Source organism: Cupressus sempervirens, chromosome 10 (assembly GCF_028749045.1).
Source record: "Cupressus sempervirens isolate cs-2001-9-10 chromosome 10, ASM2874904v1, whole genome shotgun sequence".
Lineage (NCBI taxonomy): Eukaryota > Viridiplantae > Streptophyta > Pinopsida > Cupressales > Cupressaceae > Cupressus > Cupressus sempervirens.
The window spans coordinates 365,546,757-365,561,100 of record NC_143127.1 but is presented as its reverse complement, the minus strand read 5'-3'; the positions used below and the strand labels follow the sequence as shown (position 1 = coordinate 365,561,100).

The 14,344-nt window shown below is 34.4% G+C and overlaps 1 protein-coding gene across 1 annotated transcript in view; it reads left to right on the top strand.

Moving 5' to 3' along the window:
• Positions 1 to 14,344, top strand: part of GDPD6 (PLC-like phosphodiesterases superfamily protein) — a 108,763-nt gene that overhangs the window by 90,493 nt on the left and 3,926 nt on the right. The window contains exon 7 of the mRNA XM_089807663.1: positions 1,083 to 1,241. Within this exon, the coding sequence (XP_089663789.1) occupies positions 1,083 to 1,241 (159 nt within the window). The remainder of the gene's footprint in view (positions 1 to 1,082; positions 1,242 to 14,344) is intronic.

Here is a 14,344-nt window from a genome sequence, read left to right as displayed (position 1 = left end):
TGCTTCCATTGTGGAAAAAGCAACTATAGCCTACCAATTACTCATCCAACTAGTGACACCATTGAACATTGTAATTTGAATACTCATATCCTTGAATACAATATGAATGGTGAGGTCCAATAGAATAACAATGGAAGTACTAGGAAAGCTCGAAAGTATCCCTCCCATTGTACTTGTCTAGGTTTATCCATAAATCTTCTCCCACTACTAGGGCAAGGTCTGGCTTCATATAGACCATAAACTACATCCAATTGCCAACAACACTCACATATGGTACACCATGTCCTCCTGAGTGGGAGATTATGGACAATCCTCTATAGAGAGTTGAAACTTAAGAAGCTTGGGAGATATTGAATATTGTAGCCTAAATTTGACCATGCTTAAAATATATTCCCAAAGCTAAAAAGCAGGCTACAGTATCAATTAACTTGGTAAACTCTTTGCAGGGTGCGTCGGCATTAGTAGTCTGCCAAAGCATGTCTCCAGACTTGTCTTTGTAAAACAAAATACCATAGAACTCATCATCCGAAATAGAACCACTAAAAAAAATTCTTTTGTTTGACTGAATATTCCTCCTAACACAACAGTAAATCTTTGGAAACAGCAAAGTACAAGATTGGCTGAAATTTGAAAACTATTTCAGAATGCCTCATCATAGTAATAATGAATTTCTGTAAGACCCCCATATCATGTAACTTTAGAGGAAGCATTTAGTACAATATTGGAGGCTTTCCTAAAGTCCACAAAGAAAAAGAAGACTTCTGGCACAGCTCCTGAATGAAAGCACACAGAGTATAAATATGATATTTGGCTAGAACTCCTTTCTGAACCCTGTCATTGCTTGTGTTCTAAACTCCACTGCTCGAGCTGACCAGAAACCTCCATATCCAACACCATGTATAAAGCTTGGAAAACTTTTGTAGTCATAGATTCTTATCATAAATGCATTTCCAAAAATTAATGGCAACTTGTTATTACTTTTTTATATGAACTTAAAATGTCAAGTCCACTCTTTTTGTATCAAACTTTAAAATATGTATATGCATTGTGGTAAACATTAATCAATCTCGTTGTATTTGCAGACATATTGGGAAATTACTTCAGACAGTTACCTTGACTATATAAAAGATTATGTTGTTGGCATAGGGCCATGGAAGGACACCATAGTACCTGCAGACAAATTAAACTACTTGACAACTCCAACAGACCTTGTTGCTAAAGCACATGCACATAATTTACAGGTATTCTTTTGAGACACGTGATCTGTTTTGTGGGAAACATGTGTTTATTTCTTCCCTTTTTGTTGAGAAAATCATACAGAGATGAAGTTCAGAACCTTATTTGAAGTTCTCTTTAAAGGTGTTTTTAGTTGCTTAAACTTTTTCATTCTTTTAAAAAAAAAAAATTTTAATTCTAATATTGATATTTCTGTACTGCATATCTTGAATCCTTTGTATTTGTGTTCAAATTTGAATTTGTATGCAACATATTTTAGGTTCATACCTATCTCCTTTTTATTTGTGACTTTACAACATACAATACCTGACTAGTTTTTGTTGTTTATTAAAAGAAATAAGGAGAATTTCTCATAACATCTTCAACATGGTCGTAATGCTAATTCTTTAGTAATTAGTAATTTCGGGTTTTGTTGTCTTAATCATGGTTGAATAAATTGGGCTCAGCAATAACTAAGCTGGCCCGGAAATTTTAAAAACTCATGACTCCCCAAAAACTCAGGAAAAATTTGGCAGTTCTATTGAAAATTTGAGAATACACAATTTCTTAAAATGTTCTTCAAAAAAACACACATACCAGATAAATCAAAGTGTGGAGTTAATACTTAGCATTTAGAATTTAGCATAGAGTCATAGACCACAAACCAAGAGCAACATCTGAATAAAATTGAGTTCAATGAATATCAAAGTCTAACGCTACATAACAACCTCTGAATACATATATTTCAAGTTTTGGAATCAATGAAAAACAGAAATCATTTATTAGATCTACGAATAAAGCTCAAAAGAGACTGTTGCCGCTGGGTATGTGGTGCTGAAGTTGTTGCAACATCCTCATTAGGTGCCTCATCCATAGTGATATGTGCCTTAATGGGAGCCTTTGCTGGATGACCAAGCATGTGTTCCTCCTTACATGTTACCACTTCTGCATCCCAGTCATCTCCACCATCTTCACTCAACAAAGTGATTATGACTAAAGAAAGGATCCATGTCCACATCATCACCATTAGGAGCAACAATCTATTTTGTTGAATATGGAATTGAAGGTTCTACCACACATACACAAGTCATTCAATCATTGTTGAGTCAGCCTATTGCATTTTTCTGTGCGAATGGCCTAAAAGATGCTTTAGTTGCACTCCCAACGAAAAGTACTACAAGGCTACGATAATGTGGATGGCAACCTTTTGAAGATTAGACACTATGGCACTATAATCTTCCCACCTCAACTTTGTAAGGATAAAAAATGTCATTTGTAACTTGGTAAGGATTTCAATAAACTTGAATGAGTGAAATAAATGGTATAGTAAAATTTAACACATCATCTTTATTACCTAGCTACATGCGTCTCTCCTATGTTTGTAATCAAGTGAACAAAATAATGGCCCCACAACCTTCTTATAGCACTGTAACTCATCAAGTATGAGGTGTCAAAGGTGCTCATCATCAACTAATCTCCGAATATGTGTCCAGGCTGACCTTAACCTTTGCATCTAATCTGAAAGTTTTGGAGAAAAGAAATTGGGGTTCAAGAAGTAGGCAACAACATGAATATGTTGGTGGAGTTGTTGGTTCCACCTTTGATCAATTATGTGTCATATGGGTTCATAACTTCATATTAGGTCTCGATTGACCCATACAAGTGCTAAATGGTCTCTTTGGTCATATCCATGGTCTCATATAGATAACCCATAGGGTTTTTATTCCCATCTACTATTTGTAGAACCCTGATCAAAGTTTTTAACATCTAAATTTGAAAATCTAACAAAATCAACAAATTGCAATATCAAAAAATTAGAAAATAAATCATCAATTAAGATTTGAAAACTTGCATTAGTGATCCCCTCTACCATCTTGGCAAATTTAACATAAAAAATGGCCTTTAAGACCACCTCTTTCAAACTTCTTGGCATAAGTACTCTCAGACCCCCTCTCACTTACAAACATCCATTTTAGTTTGGGTAATGCAGCTAACATGCTCTACAAGGTGAGAAAATTAATAGCAAAGCATGTGACTCCCGATTGCATGAGATCCTTACCATTAGTGTGCTTTCTCATAAGACTTAGGAACCATGTGTGATTGTAGATGTACTTTGTGATATTCCTTCCATCTTCAACCTCCGCCACCCAACATAGTTTCCCTATGCCCTTAACAATTTGTCAAGAGAATGGGCGGCACAAGGGATCCAAGGTAATGTCAAATGCCTAGCCATCAAAAGTCTGTTGGCTGCCATATATGCAGTTGTATTGTTTGTCATAGTCTGGACAACATTATGCACTACAACTTCCATCACCACCTCATCCAACATGTTGCACAAAGTCTACATTTTTCACTTGTTTATAGGCATCAATTGATTTTAAAAATACTAAGTGTCCCCCTAAAGCAACTAGAAAGTTGAGGAGTGTCATAGTTATTCCATCTGTCCACCCATCAAGCATAATTGTGCAGCCATTCTTTGCCCAAATTCTCCTTTGGTCTTCCACAAGACGATGAGTGTTTTGCACCTCATCTCGCAAGCACGGCTTATTCACTTCATATTGACACTCTAGGCTTTGAACCCCTTACTTAACATAGTCATTGCATACCAATTGATCCCAATACAGACTAAACAAAACATAGAAGGGAATATTGTTGCAGTACCAAAATTCCGCAACTGCCAGCTTTGCCTCTTGCTGCATCTGTTTGTTTAACATAGTGTCCTGCAATCCTGGTTGAGCATCAGGAGTGTTACATGGAACCCAAAACTCTTAACATATGCCTGCCCACATTTCCTGATCCTCGTATCCATGGCTTAATGAAAGAAGAAGCCTCCACACCTCTTTGTAACACTGTAGAACTGAAATTTCATCTGGCTGTCATTGCCTCTGTTGTCCTCCTTTTTCCTGTATTCTTTTGCTCATATGCTTAAAGGCTTTCTAACACCTTTTTTGTAGCTTCTTCAAGACAGCCATCACATAATGTAATCTCATGGCATTCAATCTTTGCAAGGTGATATTTTTGCCGATTTATGGTTACGAGTGACATCTTATTGATTTTCTTATAACTGTATAAGAATTAGAGAATCTGTATCTATAAATTCGTATTTATTTTTATCTATATTTGTTAACTTATAAATCTGTATTCAAAAATGAGTACAGATTTATAAATTTATGAATATACATTAATACAGATTTAATAATCCATATTCGTAAATTTATAAATCTTTTATGAATACAGATTAATAGATTTATGAGTATAGATTTATCGATCAGGTAGTATCATATAAGATTTCAAATTTATTGCATAAGATCTATACTTATAAAGATAAGACTGTAAAACTGCTAAAAAAATCATATTTATCACATAAGATTTATAAAGATTAATCACCTATTTATTGCATAAGATTTATAAAGATTTCATATAGTTTATTAAAGATCTCTACATGAACCAAACATAGGTATATAGTTTATCATCAGTCATAATAAAACATTGTATGTTGGGTCCTGATTTGGGCATTCAGATCAATCAAAATAATAACCAAATTCTGTAAGGAACTGTTATCAGGCATGGTAGATGTCACTGAAGTTGGGAGATTAAAATATAATACTTTCGCAGCCTTCTTTCCCTTTGTCACAGCTTTCAAACATGAAACGTAGACTGTGCTAAAGAATCAATGATATTATGAAACTCTGTTTTTATGTTATTATTTTTTTGCATTTCACTTTATGTTATTTTACAACTGATGTCATGTTAAAAGAATTGCACAATTTTGCAATTTTTACCGTACAAAATTATCATGTGATTTTGAAAAAATCATTGCCGAGTTATTGGGCAATAATATTGTCCGTGGGTATGGCTTATTTTTGGACTTCCTTTTTCTATCCTTCTTGATGTCTCATCTCATCTAAATATGAATTTCATCACGATTTACCTTTATAAATATATTTTCTAATATTTTCCTAGGTGTATAAAATATGACTGTTAACTCTAGTTATGGCCTCCTTTACCTTTTCATATTAGCTATTTCAACTTAATTTAATTGAACTTTGTGAGCTTATATCAGTTTTGGTCAAGCCCATTCCTCTTTCCGTATAGGAGACCCCTTATTGATGTAAGTTAGAATTGGCAGATGAAAAAGATGTACAACATTGAGAAACTTGATCTTCACCTTCATTATTTGAGTATAAAGACAATAAACACCCTATGGTAGTATGATAGTTGTGAGGCATGATATCTTGTTTTATCCATGGACATGTCTTTATTTTTGAAGAGGAAAAAGGATGTGAAGATCCCAGTTGTTCTTTTCAGCTTTCTATCCTAATACATGAAAGTTCATTCCTCTCCCTAGTCACGTGTTAGTTATTGAAATTGCAATACTGATATTGTTGACCACCTTTCATTTTCTAGTTTCCCACAACACCGCTCTGTATTTTGTGTGATAATCTATTTCATGAGCCCCTCTACTCCTTGCATTGCAGTAGAGCATTGAAAGACATCTCACTCAGGTTCAAATAATCTTTCCTTATGTAATAAACCTGCTGGCTCGCTCTAGCAATGCTGAATGATGTGACTTGGGTTTCTTTGTTTTGTGACATTTTTTGTTTTTTCAAGATATATAATTGTTGTGTAAATTGAAATGGCAAGGAACACACTTCTTAACCAAAATGATTCCAACTAAGTTTTGCAATTATTAATTTATAATTTATGCCACTCAAATAGGTAATTGCAAACAGATTTAAATTGCACCTGTCTGTGATTGCAGATGTTTGTAAATTTGCATCAGATGTATAATTCCCACACCAAGCAATGTATGCAGGGTCTGCTGAACTAATTGCTGCCTCTAAATATATATTCGCAGCCTCCAAATATGTAGTCACAGCAGCAGTATGGCGCCAATATTGGCATTCAATAACAGTAGCGAGAAATCGCTTTCACTGGTGGTAAAATCACAGGAGCCGATAGGGAATTCTAAGCAATCGAAAATGCAGCACCAATACCAATATGAAAGCTGCCCAGCTGAAGATGAATATCAGATTAAAACCCACACCAGTCCACAGATGTAATAGGTACCAGCTATGAATCAAACACTGAAATCAACCATGCCAAAATGCAAGACAAATGCTGCCTAAAAATAGAGATAGTAGACGCCCAAATTTAGTGACAGTAAAAACCAAACTTCAGCACATAAACGCCTTTCCCTAAGAAAGGCTGAGATAATTCACCTCTAAAACCCTCAACATGGACACCCAATATCAAATTGAAAAGCTCCAGAGCAATTCATTATACAATAATAGTGAATTGGATTGTTCAATTTAGCTTCAGAACACAAATTGCTTTACAACTGCGGCAATTGATGCACAATTCAAGAGGAGTCAGCCCTCAAGAAAAATTCACAACCTCAAAACCCTCACAAGAAGATATCAAAAAGCAGTAGACGGGAATGAATTCCCTTCTCACATAGCATTACTTTTATAGTAAATAAAGATGACTTCATGAAGACACCTTTCACTTAAAAGCCTCTTTGTTATACTTAGGCACAACTTGATTAATACAATTTATTAATTCACTTTGGCTCCAAAATTGACCTTTTCAACCATATTATGATATCTTGACACACAATGTCATTGTTTCTTGTGCCCAAGATTTAAAACTTTTCAATCCGTTTCCAACAAGCTATGACACTAAGGTGGCCAATATACAATACCATCAAAAATAACAATCTCAGTATATTTAGTTGAATAATAATTATAATTCACTCGTCTTGCAAAAATGATTGAAGAAGCATTAGAATTGAAATCTAACAACAGAATAGTGATTGTGATGAAGAAAGACAATGAATGAACATAACATGGTGACTTATTGAAAATAGATGCTCCCTCCAAGATTCTTGGAGCCCAAAGCAGAAGCCAGAAATAAAAATTGAGAACATCACTCAACTCCTCTATAACTCATATGAGCTCATTGGAACCAACTGTTGACTTACTATAAATAGTATGTCTCTCAAAACGGAGCCAAAACTCACCATAGGCCACTGGAGAGCCTAATAACTCCACAACAAGGTCCTCTAAACACCAGTATCAGCCAACAAGGACCCAATAATAGATTGAATCCATCAAATCTGCCACAATGCAAAAATGGGGACATTACACTTTACAAGGAACAAAAAATGAAATTCAAATATCCTACAGTCATTTGATTGCAGATTATTCAACTCAAAGACCATGTTGGATTAAATATAAAGCATCTTGCCTCTTTAATTTGTGCCACTTGAAAAGTCAACTTATGGCACATAGCTACACATATAAAACAAGGTCTGCAAAAATTAAAAGTAGAGGTTGCATGGAAAATTTCTAATGGCCATGCCATCTACCTTGGGAGAATAGTAGGCTTGTCTATCTATTGATTGCCACAACTTAGCCCTAGAATTGAAAAATGTATCTTCAGCCACAAAGCCTATGTAAGATAGCAAGATGCTGCTCTAATTTGGCAACAACCCTACCATAATGGACACTGGCAAAAAAGGTCAAACTACAGAAATAATTTGATCAACAAATATTTGACTAAAAGAGTTATTCATCAACTTTAACATGTTTGCAGATCACCCACTCTAGATTAGGTTCAATTGACAAACTCAAACCCTAGGGAATGTAGTACTACTGACTTTTTTGGCTCTTCTTAAACTTCCAATGCCAACCCTTCACAAGAGAAATAGGGAACATTATTGAATATGCTTGATTGACCTATTATCAATTGCTTTCATTTGAAACAAGATCCTGATGCATGATCAAGGAGGAGTGAGGTTTTTGTGAGCTACAATGTCTTTTCGAATTACTCAAACAAGAAACTAAATTTTGTGTCAAATTTTTTATTACCCTTTTTTCTTCAATCCATCCTTGCTGATAACATATGGCAAGACCATGGTTCTTGTTAATGTTAGCTTTTTATTCATACCTTTTGGTGTTACAAAAAATGGAAGTGTGTAAAATATTCTTTAAAGCAGTAGGGAAGGCTCCCTTTGACTAAAAATTTAAAAATATTTTCAAGTGTACTAGATAGATAAACTAAATTAAGACCCCATCCTTTTGTTTATTAGCCTAGAGCATAAAGCATTTTCAGCATATCTGCACTAGATAAGAAATTTTTGGATGTAAGTCTATCTACTACATAAAATAACTCAACTAAACACATTTCCGTTTTAAAATTAATTATTGAGATTGAAAACCATAAATTTGAACAAAGCAAACTTTAATGAACAAGCGCAAACGATGAATACAAAATTTTGAATTAGCTAGGAAGGACTGGGCACAAATCCACAATACATCTTCCAATAAATGCAACAATATAAAATTCATTAAAGTTCTTGACAATAGTTGATTTGCAATACAAACAATTGGAAGGGTAATCACCTTGTCAACAAAAATTTCAGCAATAAGAAGACTTGAAAATTACCATAAAAAAAATCTAAGGTGTAAATGAACTTATTTATACTATTTACAAGAACTATATTACAGCAAACAAATACTTGACAAAAACACAGCAATTTATAAAGTACTAAATAATAAAATCTCTTAAATAAAATTTAAAAAAAAAATCAACTATCAAATATATTATTTGAAAATGGAAATTATGAAAGAGAAGATGCACACTGTTGTAGCAAAAACATATGAAAAATATTTTTCACCAGCATTTTGCTCGTGTCGACAATTCTATCGACATGAAATGTACGTCTTTGTCTCTCTACTTCTACTATCTTTGTTTTCCTCCGTTGCATACAATTTTGTTACTTCTATTTGATGATTCTATCTACTTTGAATTCTTAAGTTCTCTTCTCAAATCATCTTCTTGACATCTTGATGGTTCATTGGGTAAAATGGGTGAATAAGAGAAGCAAATGACCTCAAAAAGTTGACATTTGTTAAAAAGTGTGATTGTTATCACTAAGTTCTTAATAGAAGGGTTTGAGCTCCAGATTCGAGATTTTGAGCTTGAGCATTAGAGTCTTGGAATAGGGCTTGACCAAGTACTCTCCATGATTTAGAAAGAGTTGACATGGGAGTCTTGTTGACTCGGCTCAACTACCTTAGGGACTAGGAAATTCACAGAGTATGCAAAGAGAGTCTTCTTACCATGTAATTATTGGCTTGAGAGATTCCACATCTTGAAAACCCTTAATCCCATTAGGTGGAGCTACTTGAACACTAGAACACTTTAACACTATGGGTTGTTTTGTTGTAATTTTGGCCTTAAGAGAAGTATGGGAAGGCTCAACTTCTTCATCAATAATGACATCTTCGTTGAAGATCAACTGATTGGTACTAACATTATCCAACCTATGGACCTCATGTTGTCGTACCTTGGGGTCATTGATTTTTCTCTCTTAGGATATAACTTGATTCTTTTCTCATTTGCAATCCAAACAGAAATAGTAGAACCAAAGACCTCTAGATAATTGACTTCAAGCTTCACTCTAGACCATGCTTCCTTTGAGGTCTATTGCTTGACTTGGGTGGTTGATTTGTTTAGTAAATATATTGTTGTAAATATTGCTTCAGCCCCTTTTTGGAACACTTATGTTCTATGTCACACATTGGGCCATCTCTATTATAATGTGGTACGCCTCTCAACCACTTCATTATGTTGTGTAGGGTGCAGCAAACTATCTTTTTATACTATATTTAGGAAAACCAGTGTTGAGTTCATTATTAGATCTAAAAGTGGTAATATAGTAGCTTGGCTCAACAACACTTCTTCTTGGGTTGTTCAATAGTGGACCAAAGTGTGCTTGGTTGACTCTTTTTCTCCTAATGCTTTAAACTTTTGAAATTCATAAACTCATCATTTTTCAATTGTAAATACTACATCGACATTGTCCTCTTATAATCGATAACAGAGAAAAATGCTTGGCATAGTGACAGATGCTTTCTTCCCAAGCCAACTTCACAAACACCTTGTATTTTTTTCTAGATGGGAGGACATTCATCTAACAAGTTCTTTGAGGTCAAGTGAGAGTGGTAGGTCAAATTAAGGTGCCTAAATCCTTATGCTAGTGCATACTAAAGTTCGATGCACATTTGGCTGCCAATGCATGTTCTTTGACTTGTCCTACGTGAATTTGTGTGTACAATCCATGTTCTTTTTGGTCTCTTTTGTTGGGTGGATGTAGACTAGCCACAGTCTGTGAGACAAATTCTCTCCTACATTAAAGGAAAGGCTCTCCTTTCTCACCTTTCTTTGGATCAACTCAAGGTAAGAAAGAAGTTGAGATATTTGTGAGGGGTGTTACCAATATTCTTTCCTCTTAGCTTTTAGGAAAGAATCCACTTACCCGCAGAGCGAGTAATGGGCAAGATGAATCTCCAACTACACTTCTATCTAGTAGCTAGAAACGGTGATACTGATAAACTTACACTAACTCAAAGGCTAGCTGAAAGCGTACTAGTTTGGCTTTAGGTCCTATTTTAATTTATTCTATAAGAAAAATCTCTACCATTGGGGCACAAAGACTTCAAGAAGTAGGGGAATTCTAACTATTTTTTATGAATTTGAGATGGTAATACAAGCCATAGTCAAAGCTTCTAGTCTATGTATCACCACATTTGCTCTCAGTCAAAGCTTTGGCTCCTATTGCTTATTAACTCACTATGCTCTTATTATTGAACACATTAATAACATGAACCAAAGACAATAAGCACAAATTACAGTCAAAGCTTCTAATTTTCTCTATCACAATTGCTTCTAGTCAAAGCTTCAAATCCAATTGCATCTTTTCATTCAACTTTCTTCCAAATTTGTACTATACAATCAAAGTTATGCTTGCACAAGTGTGGCTAAGCTTTCTTGCATACAACAAAAGATGATTTTTACAATGAGGGGGCACTCCTTTATATAGGCAAAGGATTGAGAAAAAGGAGGAAAAAGTGGGAGCAACTCAACCAACTTTCACCTTTTCTAACTAGGTGAGAGAAATTATTGGATTACATGTCATTACACAATTTCATATAATTACATCATTTCATGCAATACACTCTTTCCAACTACAAACATGAAAGGAGAAGAAGAAAGTGTTGAGACTATTGATTTTGAATGAATCAATCTTGTAGAGTATCAACAAAATCCTTGTACTGCATGATGATCATGGGATTGGGGATTCCTATATTTTGCACCACTATATTCTCTTTGACGAGTTTCCAGTTGTGATTTAAAAACTCAATGTGATCAAGCTTTTCCTCATTCCAAGTTGTGAATTATCTTGTTAGACTTGCACATTATGGATTTTTTGGCACTTTGAAGACCTTCTCAATGATGTCCGGGTGTAAACTCGGAACAACTTTCCATCAGCACCATAACTCTCTTTTTTTGAAACAAAATGCTAGGCACATTCCCACACGAACTCAAGTTCTCAAACAACCATTGGGAAAATGGAGACCAAATGAATTACTGCTTATTTGATTCGAAGTACGCCTTCTTTACTGAATGTTGTCATTCTTTATAGAAATTTTGGCATATCTTGACTTGCTGCAACATGAAAGTTTCAGTGGGATTGAATCCATCATTGGAAGACATGGATTCTGACTCCATGAGAATATTGGAAAAATAGATATCGGGGGAACAATATATTCAGAGTATTGATTAGATACTCTTGGAACATATCCAATGAATTAGGTGTGATATGGAAAGTACATGTGGAAGGCTAAAATGAGACTTAGGAAGATGGATGAGATGCAAATGCATATGGGAAAAGGATGAGTTCTTATAAAGATGCCTTGAGGAATGAAGGCTAGGTGCATGGGAATGCGTGCAAATGATAACTTTTGACTTTAAAAGTGCGACCTTTAGTAAAAAGCGGGTTCTCAAAATGCAGTTACATGTAAAAAGAACATGTATTTAGGTTCAGAAGATGAAAATGCATGCAAATGGGAACGAAGAATGAGATTGCATGTAAATGTGGATGGAGGATGAGATTACATGTGATTGCATCTAGAGAATGAGATGCAATGTGCTATGGCATGTAATGATGGAGGTGTAATGAAATGATGCACTTGCATGAAGAGATGGAAGGTGGAGTGAAATGAAACATGCTCAAGTTCTTGGGAAAGAACTTGCAATTTCTTCCAAATGAAGAAAAACAAGAAAGCAAGCAAACAAACAATGAAAACAAGCACAAAAGAAACACGTACCTATGGTCTTAGACTCAAACATGCCAAGAGGCAAGTTACTTTAAAATGCAAATTCGAATTTGGAATTTGGGAAAAATCCAAAAGTATGAAAATGAGAGTTTTCACGATTTTTGGAGGAAAACAATACGCTTTTCATGGCATATCTATGGACAAGTGTGCAACATCAAGCTAAAATATGCAATAGAATAGCAAGATGAATTAATGAGCGTAATGGAAAATGTTTGCTTACTTGAAGATTAGGAGAAAGAAATTTCAACTTTGAAAATTTCTCAAAACAAACTTGGACCTCTTCAACCTTGCAATGATGAATTCAAAATGAGCAATGAAGAACCATTTTTGATCAATATGCCAAAAAATGTGGTCTTTAATCACCAATGCATGAATCAGTTTTGGTAAAATGTTCAAGGAAAAGCTGTTTTTAGCAAAAATGTGGTCTCTTGGAGCTTAAATATTAATCATTTTGACCCTTTGAATGCAAAAACGTGTTTCACAATAGCAAGGATATGGACTAAAATGCTAAAATGCCTCCTCTTTAACCAAAAACGTGATCAAAATCACCAAAAAGTGGCTTCAAAATGCCATAAAATGCATCACTTTTTGCAAGAAATCCAACATTTTTGCAAGGATAATGCATGAAAATGTAAAAACACCCCTTGAGGAAGAGATTTCAAGACATCTCATGAACAAATCTGGGCAAAATCAACAAAAATGTATTCTTGGAGACATAAGCATGGACGTTTTGCTCTAGGAAGCCAAAATCACGTTCTTACAATGTATTTGCATGTCTTCAAAGGCAAATCACACTCTTGAGGATAGATTGCATGTTTGAAAACATGTAATTGGACTCCAAGTGCAAATCACACTCTTGGAGTGCATATGCATATTTTAAAAACATGTAATTGGACTCCAACTGCAAATCACACTCTAGGAAGTGCATTACACATTTTAAAAACATGTTAAAAAATGGCCTTTAGTGCAAAATTGCACTCTGTAGGGGTCAGTGCATGTTTGGAAACACTTGAATATGCAAGTCTCACTCTTGGAGAGTTTTTGCACATTTTAAAAACACATGTATTTACATGTTTAATGTGTTTAAAAATGGCCTTTAGTGCAAAATCGCACTCTCTAGGGGTCACTACATGTTTTGAAAACACTTGAATATGCAAGTCTCACTCTTGGAGAGTCTTTGCACATTTTTAAAATAGTCTTTTTGTTCAAAATCACGGTCTCTAGAGGCAATTACATATTTTCATGTAATGTGTTTATAGTCATGCTATGCATAACTTAACGGATGAATTAAGCACATGTCAATTTAATTTTTCAAGATAATATTTACTAAGATGTTTTGAATTAAAACTCAAAAATTAAATCAAACTATATAGTTAATATTGTCACTTAAGTGAAAAATTAAAAAGCAACTCAACTTAAAAATATAACATAAAGTGCTCTATAGTTACTTTAAATGAAAAATTAAAATGATAAAGTAACTTGAAAACATAACATAAAGTGAATTTTAGTTATAATTTTTAAAAAGTGAATGTCAACTCTAAAATATAACATGATATTTTAATTTGTGTAGTTGCAGCTAGAGAGTCCACTTTTTGGGCACTAAAATGGTCATATCTTTTGAGTGTAAACTCTGATTAAGCCCCAAGATAGTCCGAATTGAAAGGAGATCCAAAAGCAATGACTTGAGCAAAACCAAAAGACCAAAAGCCAACAAACACATGATCAAAATTGACAAAAAGAATGTTGAAGGCTTCAAAAATCAAGTATAGGCTCAATAAATAGAAAAACTGAAAGATTTGACGAAAGCCTTTAGTAAAGGGATTCATTATATCAATTGGAGTCAATTGAGCAATGCTACCGAATTAAATAATCAACTAACTCAGTTGAAAAAGTTCCGTACTATTACCTACATTTTGTGATGACAAATTATAGGACAACATCTT